Source organism: Lupinus angustifolius, chromosome LG20, assembly GCF_001865875.1.
Source record: "Lupinus angustifolius cultivar Tanjil chromosome LG20, LupAngTanjil_v1.0, whole genome shotgun sequence".
In the NCBI taxonomy this organism is placed as follows: Eukaryota; Viridiplantae; Streptophyta; class Magnoliopsida; order Fabales; family Fabaceae; genus Lupinus; species Lupinus angustifolius.
This window is the reverse complement of record NC_032028.1, coordinates 5,089,022-5,105,517: the sequence shown is the minus strand read 5'-3', so window position 1 is coordinate 5,105,517 and position 16,496 is coordinate 5,089,022. Positions and strand designations below refer to the sequence as shown.

The window sequence follows — 16,496 nt, the reverse complement described above, 5'->3', positions numbered from 1 at the left end:
TAGTAAAAAATAGATAGAACTTAGGGCACATATACTATCATGAAAGACTGGTGTAATTCAGAATGACACAGAACAAGTCTTCTCTTGAGACAAGTGGTGATTTCATTTTCAAAACTTGAATTGATAGAAAACGGACAGAACCTTTTATAGTTACAGATATACATCATTGAGTGAGGAAAGCTTGGTAACAGAAGCTAACTTAAAGTAAAGTAGCTTCTAACCGAATTAGCAATCAGTTATTAACTACTATCTTCTAATACCCCTCAAGTTGGACAATTTATGTGACAAGTTTAATTTGGACAACTTCTCTTGGGTAAAAAGAAAGAGCCAAATAAAAAAATGAAACAGACAACATCCTAATACTACAGTCCTTTTACAATGCAAAAGGTTTACATATCATTTACATGGAAACCTTTTACATTGGTGTTGCATAATGGTATATAGTATCACCATGGTCATTCACCAGTATCTAACTCTGTCCATAGAATAAAGAATCATTGACAAGTAACAGTATTTATAGTATATCTATCTCACTGCAAAATCAAATGAATATAAAACTGATGTATTTGTAAAATAACATATAAAAAAAATACCACTCATCTAAGCTCATCATTCAGCTCCCTAATAACTTAACATGGAAGGCTGCAAAACTTGCTTTTCCAACTAAAGTAGTGCGTTCACATAAATTTTACAGCAAAATCCAATCTGTAAATAGAGAGATATGTTAATTGCAACCTCTCATCTATAAAGGAGGTAGAAAAAGTGAGAAAAAAGAAAAGAAATTTTGACATTCCTTCTCTTTATATAATAGTATTCTTCAACAGTGTTTTTGCCTTTTGCTCATTTCATCTGCATATACTAATGTACATAAAGGTATCACGTAGCTTCCCTTGTGATGAAGTAAATCTCAAATTGGTAGAGTATATGGCCAATGAAAGAGGCAAATACAAAACAGTATAGAATCGTTGATGGTTATAAGAATAAGAATATATGCTTGAAATTCTTTAAAGAATAACCTGTCAAACCAAGGCTTTTTTTCTGCATGCACTAACATTACTTTATGAAATTATGATATCAAAAGGAAAAGAAAATAAATAAATAAAATCATTCAAGAGGCATCGAGAATCGATTGGCAAAAGAAGAAAAAAGCAGAAGCCGCATCAAATGCTAAATTGATAGGTGCCCACTACATAAATTAAAGTCATACAAAACTAAAATTGAAATGAATGAATCAGGTTGAAGTACGTCTCTGTTACTACACCGAGACCATAACCAGAGATATTTTTCCTTTTCTTTTTTCACAAGGTTCTTCTTTTCATGAAAGCTTTCACTTTATTTATTTCCCTTTTAATTTATATGCTAAGGTTCTTCTTCTCATTCCTCTGCTTTTAAATCATTCCTATCAGTTTGAGAATACCCTTCCTCTCTCTCTCTCTCTCTCTCTCTCTCTCTCTCTATTCTCTGGAATAGAATAGAACTCTGCTTCTGTTCTGTTTTTGAAGGTTGAAGTTAGTTCTAATGGCTGCAACAGAAGTTCCAAAAGGTGAAGCTAAAGAAGTGATGGAAGAATATGTAGAACCTCTCATGTGCAAGGTAAAAACTACTCTATGCTTTATAATCACTTATTTGTTTTCCAACTCTAGAATAAAATACTCCCCAACAGGTTCTGAACTTGTTACGCTTCTGTCTCCTAGACTTGTGTGTTGAAAGTCTCTATTCACTGTGAAGCTTGCAAAAGGAAAGTCAAAAAAATTCTACAGAAGATTGATGGTAAGTAATCATCTTCAAAATTAAACTCTCTTTTTTTATTTGTATTTCCTCTTTTTCATCGTTATCTTCAAACTCAATCTGACTACTCTTCATTTATAATAATTCACACCTCACACAACAAAATCATCATTATGTTCTTATGCCACACATGTTACATTTCTTCTTAAATTTTTCCAACAAAGTGTTCTTAACTTCTTATAAAATACTATGTAATTCAGGTGTTTATAACATAAACATTGACTTGAGGCAACAAAAAGTGGTAGTAACGGGGAATGTAGACAGCGAGACTTTGATTAAGAAATTGATCAGTAAGACAGGGAAACTTGCAGAGTTATGGCCTGAAAAACCAGAATCCAAAAAGAAGCCACCAAAACCAGAGAAACAACAACAAAGCGATGCAGAAAGTGGTGAAGAAAACAGTGAAGAAAAAGAAACAGTTAAAGTTGTGGTTCAAGAAGAAGCCACTGCTAAAAACACCGAAGGAAGTATTAACGTGAAACAACAACCTGGTGGAGAAGGATGTGTAACCGGTAAACCCGGTGTCCAGTTTCAAGAACCAAAGCCAGAGTTGAGGCAAACGGTGACTGTTCTAACCGGTATCCAGCCACCACCGGGGACAGAGAAAAAGGTCAGCATCGCTGTTCAAGTTCCTAATGAAAATGAACAACCATCTAATGCACCTGCTACCGCTGCTCCCGGTGGCAGTAGTGGCGGAAAAAAGAAGAAAAAGAAGAAATCAAAAAGTGCTGCTGCTGCTGCCAGTGGTGGCGTTACGGTTGAACATTCCGCCGATGTGCCCGTTACCACCGGTGGTCCAGGTAACCAGTCACAAGTCAATCCAGTTCATAATGGTTTAGGTGGTCCAAGTTCAGTTCCAATGTTTTCAAACCCTGCCAATGAGAGTCCTCCACGTCATCACATGTACAATCAGTATCCACCACATTACTATGCACCACCACCACCAGTTTATACGGTGAGTTATAACCAAGCGTATCCAAGTAGTAACAACTACGGTGCATCGTATTATACCTCTCCAGTACCGTATTCATACGCTCAAGTATTGTCTCCAGAAGGAGTGAACGAAATGGAGGGTCCACCACCGTATGTGTACGAAACGGAGTCGTATACGTCGCAACAACCAGATTCGTTTGAGCTCTTTAGTGAGGAAAATCCGAATGCGTGCTCTGTAATGTGATTCTGCTGCGAGTGTGAGAGATGGTGTTATTGTGTGCAATGACTCTTATTCATGTGCTTTTTCAACTTTATCATACAACTTGTATGAGCATGAGGGGTAATTTTTGTAAAAGTATGTAGATATAGGTGCATTAAAAGATGCTTTTAAAAAAAATAGAGTAATTGGAGTTAGGGGGGAAAACTATTGCTTGGTTTGAATAAATATGTGTTTGTTTTGTAACATACAAGTATAAGTAATATATGTTAAATTAGATTATTACTGGCCTTTAGATGCTACCTAATATTTTCTACGTAAATTACTTAATTTGTTTGTGGCTTAATACATAGAAAAGAAAGAAATGTGTGCACCCATAGTATAAGAATTTGCATCATTCATTATTTATTTTTAATTGTGTATAACTTTTTTACACTATAAATGCATGAATATCATATTCTATATCTTTCAGGGGCATATGCTTCTTTATAGAAATTCTAATTAGGTGTGAAGTAGTAGGCTGTTGTTTAGAGTTTGTGGTGGGCCAAATGGAACAACTGCAGAAAAAGGAGTTGAGATGATGAAAAAAGTGGGCTGAATGGTTCAGAGAATGAGATGATGTAATTTGACCAATTTTAAATTACAGAACAATGTATGTTTAGTTGTGTCTCATAGCTTGGAAGCTTCCCCTTGTGTTTAAAAATGGTTTTCTACTCTATCTTACATTACATTTATACAATATTCTTTTTAATAAAGAGAAGGGGGAAAGTGAAATTATATGATCCTTTTTTTATTTTCAAAGAGAATATTGTACAAACTTACAAAGTTGAAGTACAAATAGTATTGTTTTGAGTTTCAGCCATTAAGATGAGCATCCAAAAGAAGGGTGACTGTCATGTAAGGTGGTAAATACAGTTTTCAAGGAGAATGAAAACTACTACTTTCACTCTGAGTACTATCTAGGTTGTTGTCTTTATGTCAAAAAGACTTGGGTCTCTCTGCTTTAAGATTTTGTCAAATATTATCATGTGTGGATATGTCTTATTGGACAAGTATGCATTTTCTTTTCCTTGCTACTGAAATGCTAGTTAGCAATTTTCAGCTGCCCATGAGTGTAACTAGTGAATGCCTATGTAGACTTTGTTTGGAAAGCGACCCTCTGTTGTTGTGTGAAGACACGTCTTCTTTATTAAAGGAAAGGCTTTCTTTGTATAATTACTTCATTAACTCTATCCTCACCTATTGTTGTTACTGAAATTATTATACTCTCCTAGACTACCATGTGGATCACGGTCCCACCGGTAATCACATGACATGTGACAAAAGCAAGTGACTCATGACAAGAAATAAAAAACGGATTGAACCACATGTCATATGATGACCGGCTAAGACCTTGGTTCATATGGTAGCACAAAATTATGTAATAATTCCTCGGTCTTAAGCAGCAATTTAAGGAGATGATCAAGAAAGTTCTTTGCAAGAGACAAATAAACTAAGGCCTTAAGGAATGCAATCCCCATAAACATTCATCTCATGAGGAGGGGAATCTAAATAAGAAACCTTCAATTCATCAAGAAAGTTAAATTAAAAGGTTGAATCAAAGATTAAAACTTAATTTTGGGGCCAACACTACCTCTTCTTTGGGGTGTATTTATGGATCATACTTTTCACTTTAAACACATTTTCATTGGAATTATTACATTTTAATTATTATAACTGTCGATATCTTCTATAAATGTCTGGAAAGCTCTTTTTGGCTTTAATCCCCCTCTCAACTTTAGGCTTATTCCACAATCCTAGATTAATTTTAGAAAAATATAATTTCCACCGATCTTATTCTTTCATAAGAGGAGACTACATATGTTGTTCAGTTTTACAAGGCAGGGAAGAAAATTTTTTATGATAGACTTTTATGTCAAAAACAAACTCTTGGTAACCAAAGCTAAGATATTCAATGGCTCTCTCAATTAAACATTAAAAAATTCGGGACAATTAACTCATAGGCATGATGATTAATTCAGAAGTCTAATTAATTAGGAGTAAGTATAGGTTGAGTTAAGTTAAGTTTATCCCTCACCTAACTCTAAAAATTATTCAGGACAATGCTTAAATCTGAATCTAACTATAGATCTAAAGGAACAAGATAGTGTTTGGGTTTGAAATTTTTTATAAATAACTACAATCAAAAGGTTTTGAAGTCTCAACAAAAGTTATGAAAGTGGTTTGTCCTATCATTCATAAAAGTATGCCATTTAAGCACTGAATGGGAAAAATGATCAAGTATAAGTGTGCGGGAATATAAAGTAATGCTACCCCAATAAAAATAAAGGAAAAGTTCACATAACTCCCTTAAACTTTATGTATTTTACAAGTAGATACTATAAACTATTTTTTTTCCTAATTATTCTTTGAACTTTAACTATTGATAAAATTGGTCCATACATACAATTATAAATTACTTATAATAAAATTGGAATTAACACATTATAAAAAAAATAAAAAATTTGTACCATATACACTCTTTTTTGAAATGGGTTGTATAGTTACAATGAAAGAAATATAAGTCATAAATAATTATTTAATAATTATGATTAAAAACATATAATATGTACATATATCCTCTCTTTTGAGACGAGTTAGCACAATTACCAAACAAGAACACATGTTATTAAAAAAAAGTGAATATTAACAGTAAAGTTACAAAGCCTGTTTAGAAACAATGGAGTAGATTGTGAGTACTAGAATCAAAGTAGAAGAGTAGAATAGTGTAATAAATAGGGCAATTTACTAGCAATAAAGGAAAATTTACTTATTAATTCCAATCTCCTTGTTAATAATTTAAGATTGTATGCATGTAATGACCAATTTCATAAATAGTTAAAGTTTAAGGAGTAATTAGGTAGAAAAAATAGTTTATAATGTCTATTTACAAAACACATAAAGTTTAAGGGGGGTTTATGAACTTTTCCCTAAAAATAATTATAGAACTATGAAATTTCAAGCAAAACCAATTGTTGATTCACTAACATTATAGAAACCGTAAGAAATTTTAAGGAGGTAAAGGAAGACAATTAAGGGCTCTAAATCAAAACTAGTCAACATCAACAAAATGTACCCCCTAAAATATTCACACTATAAAATATTCTTTTACATTCATTTTCAATTTTCGTTTTCAATTGTTAACATAAATACATATCTATTAAGTCGGATATAGTTAGAAATACCAACTTAGGACAGTGATTTTCATTAGTATTGGTATGTCATGGATTGTCTATTGGTCAATGTTTCATTCTTCTTTAATTACTTCTTGTATATCCCTTTCTTCTCCAAATCAATCAATGAATTATTATTTAATTCAAACAAATATTCATTTATTATTTGCTAATAATATTATTATAAATTATGTCATTTGATATCACCTTAACATTAAATCTTATTTGTAGTTTTGAGATGAGCATATACATATGGAAAAGCACTTGACATCTACATCTTTTGGAAATGAGTTAGTTTCAAGTAATATTGTCTAGTCAATTCATAAGCTTAAAGAGTTAAATTAGTAATTTCAAGTTGAACTCTATTTAATCAAAATTCAATGATTCATGCAAACTAATTGGAGAGTCAAATCTTAACTCTGAGTGAACCAATGTCCAAAATGCATAAGTTCAGGATTGAAATAAGCAAGAAAAAACAATTTTGGATAAGAAAACTAAATACTCTATTTCACATGCATCTAATACAATTTATTCTAAAATAAATATATACATCCCATGAACATGAAATACTTGTTAATCGACTAGTTAACAGAAAGAAGAGAGCAGGGAAACTGATTTACTGAATATTTTATTTCGATATTTTTTATACTACGGGTATCCTCTTAACTTTTGAGTAAGAAACTAATCTCTTTCGATATGTGTGATTATCCCTTTGATTACAAGAATCGAATTTTTTACTTTTTTTTATTATTCTAAAGATCTTGCATGAGTCTTATGCCATTATATCAATAATTTGTTGTTATTTTATTTTGATATATGCTGAAACGAATAAAGAATAACTAGCAGTGATTTGGTAGGTGGAAACAAATAAGATAAACTTATAAAAGTTGAAAGCAAACAGAAAAAGCAAACGTGCTTCAGTTAAAGATTCAGGGACCAGATTTTTCGTCCTCCAACCGGATCCTTTTATCTTGTTTAAAAATTCCCTTCCATCCTATTTCTTATCTCTCTGTCCACCCCCTCAACATTTTAAAAATTCATTCAAACCATGATTGGATCAGTTCAAGATCATGCAATCTAACTATATATATTATCCGATTTAAAGATTATTTAGTTCTACCATGATCCAGGACTAATACACAAAAATAAGTCTGGAAATGAGCTGAAGTGAAGTGAAGTGAATTGGAACTCAATTTTGTTCAACTCAATAAGATTTTGCTTAGCTCGAAACTCGACTAGAGTTCGATATGAGTTCTTTTTTTATTCGAGTTCAGTTCGGTTAAAGTCATGAACTGATCGATTCAATTGAAATTTGCTCACTTGGATAACTCAAATAATTATAATTCATTTAACTAATGGAAATAATAAAATCATATGAATGGTAATGCATATTACCTTACCTTCACAGGCTAGAAATGACTTGTAGCAACTAGTGAGTGGGTCTCCAGTGGTAGGATACAACCTTTACAGGAGCAATGACATCCTTTAGAATGATGGAATCTCTTCTCATCTTTGGCAACGGTTTCTGTATAAGTAAAGAAACAAATTTTATCCAACTGGGACAGTCTCTACAAACTGTAAAATTATTAAAAAAATTGATATGAGTAGTCAAACCACCAGTCTTCCACAAAACAAAAGTTATTATTAATTTTTCGATGTGATTGTATAAAAGAAATCATCTTCGGTTCATCCAAATCCTGCAACACAAATCCGATATCAGGATTAAAATGAACAATTGTTAGAGTCCTCCACAATACCCACATGGATTTCTCACTTGCTCTAGTCAACTCAATACTTTTGTTGTTCCTAATGGAGGCAAATATTTGGCAGCCTTCTTCAAGTAACCCTGCATTGTTGCATTCCAGAACAATGGCGATAAATGTCATACCATCTACCTCAAGATTATGAATCAAATGATTAGCTAAAATCCCCGAAGATTAAAACAACTAATCAGGATGCTGTCAATAGTACACTCATTAGGCTGGATTCCCCAATAAATCATGGCTCCAAAAACCTCTAATGTTGCCCCATTAAGACCATATCGGGCATAACTCACATTCAATGCACTGCACAAGACAACATCTTTATCCAAAACAGGGTCAAACACTATATAGGCATCCCTCATTTTATGAAATTTTGAATACAAACCAACCATAGCTAACCCATGAGCCCTCTGGCCATGGCATATAAAACCCAACTCAGAAAGATAACAGAGAAAGCATAAGCATAAGGTAAAACACATCCCACAAGCTTGTCACTGTAAGCCCAATGGCTTCTTTGCTCTTCGCATGGCTGTCATGAGAATAAATCGTTGAATTCCAAGTAACAATGTGTCTTTTGGGCAATTTTTTGAACAGCTTTTTTTCAAGAACCGAATTTGATGATGTGATAGTGAACTGCAGTAAGAATTTTGTGTGCAAATTATACAATAGAGAAGAACAGAGAATTTATTGATATATGATACTTTTGGGATAGGGCATAGTTCTACAAGTATATATGCTGGTTTTGGTAAGTTATCTTAAACACAAACTCATTTCATGTAACAAGTGTAGACATAAAATAGTGGAAAGAAACTCTCATACCTCTTTGTTCCTGGTTTAAAAAAATTGGTAGGCATGGCAGTTGCAAGAACAACAACGTCATTTTGGTGATCGAAGATGGGGCAATGACTGCAGGCCAAGCTTATGAAACTATGAACACTGAAGGATTCTTTGATGCTAAGATGATAATTATACTTCATGATAACAAGCAAGTTTCTTTGCTAACTGCTACACTTGATGGCCCTACAACTCCAATTGAAGCTATCAGTAGAACTTTAAGCAAAATATAAGCAAACACCTAAATTCAAAGCAAAATTCAAGCAAGCACCCAAATTACACACTTAGAGAAGCTGCCAAAGTAAACCTTTCATATTTTTCTCATGCTTTCATATTTCCTAATTTCATATAATGTGGCATCTAACTATAATTTTATCTGCAAAAGACCACCACAGCAAATAGGAGGGCAAACCTACCAAATTGAAGCTAAGGTAGATGGATATGCAAAAGGTATGACTAGTGGTTCTGGGTCAACATTATTTGAGGAGCTTGGCTTATCCTACACTGGTCTTGTGGATGGTCCCAACATTGAAGATCTGGTCACCATTTTTGAAAGGTTGAAGCGATGCCTAACCCAAGTCCCATTTTGCTTCATGTAATGACTGAGAAAGGGAAAGGATACACCCAACAGAAGCAACTGCTAACAAAGTGAGACCACTTTATTTTCTTGTTCTAGCAGAACTATAAGTATTAATCAATTGGTTCAACGCTTATGGTGGCTCACACTCTCTCACGAATCGCAATTTCAATTGTTAAGAGAAGTTTGGCCCACCATCTAGCCATCATTTTAAGCCAAAATCCTCTCTAATTACGAACACCCACTACTTCTTTGAATCTTTAATAAAGGAAGTGGAAACCGACAATAAGATGGTAGCCATTCATACAGCCACAGGTGGTGGTACAAGTCTGAGTTATTTCCAGGAAAAGATTATGGAGCACTGCTTTGACACACAGATGGCTGAACACACGCTGTTACATTTACAGTTGGTTTAGCCGTAGAAGGTCTCTATGATCAGGTGAGCTGATAAAAGTAGATTAAAAAATATCAGAGACTGACTTTATTCATGTATGTCAATTTAAATATAAAAACCATGTAATATTTGAGGTCTATATTGGGGATGAATGTGATACATGATGTAGATCTTCATAAACTACCGGTCTGATTTGTCGTGAGAGCTGGTTTGATTGGTGGAGATGGACCAACACATCATGGAGCGTTTGATATTACATAAATGGCATGCTTGCCCAACATGGTGGTCATGGCTCCATCTGATGAAGCTCAACTGATGCATATGGTGACAACTGCAGCAACCATAGATGACAGACCAAGGTACTTTAGAATTCCAACGGACACTGCAATTGGAGCCATTTTCCCTCTCAATAGATAGGAAAGGGAGGATTTATGATAGAAGGAAACATGGCTGATATTTTGGGATATGGTTCATAGTTCAACGATCCCTGCAAGTTGCCCAGATGCTCAAAGCACTAGACATTTATGTGACAGTTGCTGATGCAAGGTTTTGCAAACCTTTGGATACTGATCTCATTAAGCAATTAGCTAAGGAGCATGGAATTCTCATCACAGTGGAAGAGGGTTCTATTAGAGGTTTTGGATCACATGTTTCAAAGTACCTAAGCATATCTGGTATCCTGGAGGTAAATGTACCTTTGTGTAAACAATTCACTCTTCTCATAACTCATTCCTACTAGATTGCCCCTATTTTTCTAGTTCTAAGTCCCTCTTGAGCCTTTCCTACAATGGAGATAAATGATGCTTCCTAATAGATAAATTGAGCAAGGAACACAATAACAGACTAAAGCAACAAGACTTTCATCAAAGAATATCGCCCCAACAATATTGTCTCTTTTGAAAAGGCCAAAAGAAGCTCTTTTATTTGAGTAAAAACACAAATATATAAGAATGTTGACCTGAGACCTAAAAGACAAATAATGTTAGAAGACTTCATATTTGTTTCATAGTTGATAATAAATAGGTACCCTGGTCAAATCAAGTTATGAAATAAGAGAATCTTGTAACAAAATAAGTGACCATATTTTAGTCCAGACTAGAGACTTGCAACTGAAATCATGCAAATCAATCATTGAAACCAATCACATACAACGTCTTGATATCAACTTGTCAATTAATATTCATCTTGTAAAGATTTCATTACCGATATCAGTTCATTTCAAGCAAGATATTCATTAATGAGTAACTTTGTAGTTCTTTCTCAGTACTCCAACTAATCCGTGAGGGGAACAGCCTTTTAAGGTAAAACTCTCTTGATGCCTATTTTCCCATTAACAAAACTTGAAGACTAGACATTGCTTAAAGGGAACTAAACTTCTTGGCTGTCGAACCCAAAGACATTAGTCTAATAACTTCATTCTAATAGCAAGTTCTCAATTGCTGATAGAAATGGGTACCATCTGATTCTACTGCACCACACGAATCTACTAAAGACAAATACGGGATACATTGACATCAAAACCAACTCACTGTTAGTGTAGCTTAAAGTTGAGAACCCATAACATGTTCAAAAGGTTGTCTTGTTAAACATATATAGGTAAAAACTCAAAAAGTTACAACTTACCATTAATGCAGTATCAAAGCCAGCCTATATATAGTGTTCACATTGACAGGCACATTTCAGAAATGGGGAATGTTTATTAAAAAATGATATAAAAAACTACAACCTCCTATACTTTTTTATAAGATCCTTTTGGGTTTTAGTTTTCATCCCCTTTCAAAAGTTCTAAGCATTTTAATTGATTTTATGAACAAAATATACTTACATTAATTGATTAGAAAGAGAAAGTCATCAGTTAATTGAGTGAAAAAAGAAATTGAACAAGTCACATTAGTGAAGTACAATTTTGGAAACTATATCTAATTATTGACAAAATTAATTATTTAACCATTTTCCTTAATTCACGTGAGGTTTTATCAAAGGACAGGAAAGGGTAGCATGTATACTATGTACTCTCCTATTGAATACTTTATAGGTTATTCAGGGTAATTGCAATTTGCCAGTAAAATGCTAGTTTAGCATAATTCATACACCAAAGAAAAGGAAAGATGTAATGGAAAGTATACCTTTTCTCTTATAGTTATTTCATTTCTGCTAAGAAAACAAATTAAGGAATCCTAGTCAGAGTAAGTTATGTATCACACTCATGCATTTAACTAACGAAAATAACTGAATTAGCAATGGGCCAGAATCATATGAATGGTCATGCATGTTACTTTACCTTAACAGGCTAGAGATGACTTGTGGCAACTAGTGAGTGGGTCTCCAGTGATAGGATACAACCTTTACAGGAACAATGACTTCCTTTAGAATGACATGATCTGTTCTCATCTCTGGTAGAGGTTTCTGTATAAGTAAAGAAACAAATTTTACCCAAATGGGACAATCCCTACAAACTGTAAAATTAAACCACCAGCCTTCCACAAAGCAAAAGTTATTACTATTTTTCACTATGATGGTATAAGAGAACTCATCTTCGACTCATCCCAATCCCACGACACAAATCCGGTATCAGGATTAAAACGAAGAGTGTTAGCCTGCTCTATTAATTTATACAACGTTCAAAAATATCATGAGCTCTTGGGAATGACAATCTCCACCTAAAAAAGTATAAATCTCTCTATCAACATCAACCAAATTCATTGCAGGACTTTTTTTCAATTTCAAATCTCTTATTTTGCTTTTCATCTCAGTCACATGCTTCCATTTTCCAGCTAAAGCATGAAGTTTTGTCAAGAGGGTATGAGTTCCCCATCCTCAGGAGGAAGATCATGGGCTTTTCTGACTTCACATATTTCTTTCTGCCATCTCCGCCTCTCCATGAAATCCTACACACAATTAGCAGTGGATTTCTCACTTCCTCTTTCTGTCTTTCAGCATTGCAGCCTCTTAAAGTCTCTTAGAATGCCCAGTAAATCTATCATACAAGCAAAATGGTCCTTTTGTCAACTCAATTTTTTGATTGTTCCTAATGGAAGCAAATATTTGACAGTCTTCTTCAAGTAACCCTGCATTGTTTCATTCCAAAACAATTCCGATAAATTTCACAGCATTTAGCTCAAGGCAGCTATGAATGAACTGACAATTACCTAAATCCCCTAAGATTAACACAACTAATTAGGACGCTGTCAAGAGTACACTCATTAGGATGGATTCCCCAATAAATCATGACTCCAAAAACCTCTAAAGCTGCCCGGCATAACCCACACTCAATAAAAAAGGAATCCCAATTGAGGTTAGCACTGGTAACTAACACAAATTTTCTATATACAATGCTGACTTAGATAAGTAAATCAAATAGTAAAGATTTGGTTATGTAGATAGGAAATGGAAGAATTGTGATAGAAGATAACATGGTTGCTATTTTGGGATATGGTTACATTTCTGTGACATGTTTCTGATGAAAGGTTTTGCAAACCTTTGGATACTGATCTCATTAAGCAATTAGCTAAAGAGCATAAATTTCCCATCACAGTGGAAAAGGGTTCTATTGGAGGTTTTGGATCACATGTTTCAATGTACCTAAGCATATATGGTATCCTTGATGGATCTCTGAAGGTAAATGTACCTTTGTGTAAATGATTCACCCTTCCCATGATTTCATTCCGACTAGAATTCTCTCTTGAAGCTTTCCTACAGTGGAGATCAATGGTGCTTTCTGATAGATACATTGAGCATGGAACACAAGAAGAACAGACTGAAGAAGCAGGATTTTTATCAAAGCATATTGCCCCAACAATCTTGTCTCTTCTGGAAAGGCCAAAAAAAGCTCTCTTATTTGAGTAAAAACACAAATAGATAAGAATCTTGACCTGGGACCTGAAAATCCTACTTCATATTTGTTTCATAGCTGATAATAAATAGGTACCTTGGTCAAATCATGTTATGAAATAAGAGAATGTTGTAACAAAATAAGTGACCTATTTTAGTCTAGACTAGAGACTTGCAATAGAAATCATGCAAATCAATCATTGAAACAAATCACATACAATGTCTTGATATCAACTTAAAGTGGTGTTGTAAAGATTTTAACATCAGTATGGAAAGTGTGAAAATATTATTACTCAATCAATTCTTTTCAATTCAAGTTAGAGATTTCATTCATATTGACACTGACTCACAAGTAGTGTAGCATAAAAAGTTGAGAAATCATTATATGCTTGGAAGATTGTCTTCTTAAAAAAATACGAGTAGCAACTCAGAAGTTTAAGACTAACTCAGCATCAAAGCCTATATTTACAATGTCCACATTAACAAGCACATTTCGGGCACCGGGAATATTTAAAAATAACAATCACTGAAGTAAAAAATAACATATTCATCTACTCACTTTCAAAAGTATTCTTTTTCTTGTATAATTCTGTTCATTGCTGCTTAGAAAACAAATGAAGGAATCAGACCAAACAAAGTTATATACCACATTCTTGCATTTATCTGATGGAAATAATTGAATGAACCATCTCTGTTAAAAAAATCAAGAAGTTTAGAAGCATATATATGATTTTGAGTATCAAGCAAAAACAGGGAATGAATCATGATTTTGTTAAACTCACTAGATACACTGGATTGAGAACATGCAAGCTAACAGATCAAGACTTGGCTCGTCGGTGGCACCATTCACTGACAAGTATTCCTTCCACAATGGAAGAGAAGACTAAAAATAATCAAGGAAAGTGTGCGAGTAAACACTCCTCTTATTAACCAACGACCACACTGTGAAATTGCAAAATTGTTTTGCCTCTATCAATTAAAGGATACATGTGGTTTAACATAGATAACCACAAACATATTTTCCTCCTAAAAAGTTAATGGAGCTTTAGGGTAATGCATTTTGATAATTTAAGTCTAATTTACCAAATTTATATATGTGGCTGGAAAGTGCAACTACTTTTTTTCTAGGCATAAAGTATGGAGCTCCTCCTTCGTATAAAAATCCAAAAACATCTTATGAAGTCAGTCATTAGCAGCATTGAATTTTGTCTTCTCTCCTCTCTGTGCTTGTAACACATTTCGTCCTTTCTTTCAATATCCATCCTCTCTGCAGTATAACCCCAGCATGTCTATCCTCTCATGCCACAAAACTCCAAGACTTAGTTGCACAAAACAGGTAGGTAAATCATTGAATCACACTTCCCTTTTTATTTTATTTTTTCTTACACAAGTGGATTTTGACTTCTGCAAGCCAAAAATAAACAAGCAATGTATGTATAGATAAAGTGATCCACCAAAACAACATCCATCTTTCCTACTGTTTCAACTGCATTTCTTTTAATTCTCTAACAACATGCCTTTAGATATTGCAAACAGTACAAAAGAGCCCCACCAAAAAGAAGATAATAGAGAAGAAAAATACTTCAAAACCAATCTTAAGTATGGAGGGATACTTGAAGTCCATACATTATTCCAGCTTATGAAATAGTTGTGCAAAATTTAAAGCAGTGCTAGAAAATACATGTCTTATCTTAATGAGCATCCTCATTCCTCAGTAACAATTGCTGATGAAAACAAAAGCATTATCTTGCACCTATTTGCTAGGATGAGATCATTGCAGGGGTACACAACAAAGTGTACGAAGCACTCCATAACTATATCATATTAGAACCTAAGAAGATTTAGGTTGCGATTCTCTGTTGCTTGAACTCTCTATAAAAAATCAACAACAAAATTTGATTTCCCTTGCAGCCTTTAAATCCCCCAAAGTTTTCCTTAGCAATAGAAACATGGTATGTAATGACAATCTTATAATCACCTTAAATGAGCCATGTTACAGTTGCATTGTCATATGAGCTCAAACATATCGGACTTATTTTAATTATGAATAATTCATTCATTTAGGGTCATCTAACCTTAAACATTCCAACCAAGATTTAAATTATGAGTTTTAGGGATATGAGAGAATCAAACATGTTGTCACCAATGTACAAGGCATAACCATCCTGAATAAAAGGCACCATAGCACAAACATGCCACACCACATGTTGGATTCCGTGTACGGCCATTGCTTTTACATCAAGCATTTTTCATTTATAGTATGGGTCACCAACCCACAATCCATAGTACCATCCACATCTATTATAGAACTCAGTACAATTGCATTTTAGATTGTATAAGGCTCAAAAGCTCAATTACAGTATCTCAATTAGCAATTAGAACAAAGATTTCCTTGTGTAATTGTACTTAGGGTCATCCACACAACTAGGTCTCGAGAGATTTAAAATTATCGAATAAAAAATTCATTAAGGCAACTTGGTTCGCATCCAATTTTAAAATTCATTGAGTTAGGGTCGCATTTGGATTAAAATCCATCTAGGCAACTAGAATCAATAGCACCAAGCCACCAACCAATTTCACATAATGATGGAAGAATTTTTCTTGTCTTACCAAAGTTCAGTTTTCACCATATTTTCAATTAATCAAGATTCAAGACCAAACATTCTTGATTAATAATCAAGAACAAGATCTGTAATCCATACAGTGTACCCGATAAGAGAAACATGCAGATTATAGCATACACAGATTATACCATACAGACGAGTTTGCAGAATAGAATTTTCCAAGAAAATAGTTTAACCCAGGAAATTGCCTTAAAAACATTTTTGGGTTTTAAAACATGGGTGTGTTTTCTAAAAGATGACACTTTGATCAAATCAATAGCAAAGAGTTTCAAAATGTTAAAAAATTAAAGAGAAATGATAAAGATGTTCATGTATTCAAATAT

General features: G+C 33.7%; 2 protein-coding genes across 5 annotated transcripts; one reads left to right on the top strand and one right to left on the bottom strand.

The window, feature by feature from the left end:
* Positions 1,157-3,139, top strand: LOC109336801 (heavy metal-associated isoprenylated plant protein 36-like). Its single transcript, XM_019573625.1, has 3 exons — positions 1,157-1,593; positions 1,695-1,770; positions 1,989-3,139. Exons 1-3 carry the CDS (start codon positions 1,519-1,521, stop codon positions 2,963-2,965), a joined length of 1,128 nt encoding a protein of 375 aa, XP_019429170.1. The 5' UTR covers positions 1,157-1,518; the 3' UTR covers positions 2,966-3,139.
* On the bottom strand, positions 12,969-14,444 carry LOC109334953. 4 transcript variants are annotated; one of them, XM_019570945.1, is made up of 3 exons: positions 14,341-14,444; positions 14,196-14,240; positions 12,969-13,597 (listed from the first exon to the last, which is right to left on the bottom strand). In XM_019570945.1, the coding sequence occupies exons 1-3, from the start codon at positions 14,352-14,354 to the stop codon at positions 13,072-13,074; spliced, it is 585 nt and encodes a 194-aa protein (XP_019426490.1). In that variant the 5' UTR covers positions 14,355-14,444; the 3' UTR covers positions 12,969-13,071. The 4 variants fall into 4 exon arrangements, 1 of the variants encoding a protein (XP_019426490.1); XR_002106162.1 differs by having other exon boundaries at positions 13,388-13,597; positions 14,332-14,444; XR_002106161.1 differs by lacking the exon at positions 12,969-13,597 and adding an exon at positions 13,993-14,008 and having other exon boundaries at positions 14,332-14,444.

Excerpts from the sequence above, each read along its gene's own strand:
- LOC109336801 (XM_019573625.1), top strand. The coding sequence starts at position 1,519 with ATGGCTGCAACAGAAGTTCCAAAAGGTGAAGCTAAAGAAGTGATGGAA. Across the intron at positions 1,594-1,694 it reads TAGAACCTCTCATGTGCAAG|ACTTGTGTGTTGAAAGTCTC; the intron begins GTAAAAACTACT and ends TCTGTCTCCTAG. Across the intron at positions 1,771-1,988 it reads AATTCTACAGAAGATTGATG|GTGTTTATAACATAAACATT; the intron begins GTAAGTAATCAT and ends TATGTAATTCAG.
- LOC109334953 (XM_019570945.1), bottom strand. Across the intron at positions 13,598-14,195 it reads CAGATAAATGCAAGAATGTG|GTCCCAGGTCAAGATTCTTA; the intron begins GTATATAACTTT and ends TAGGATTTTCAG.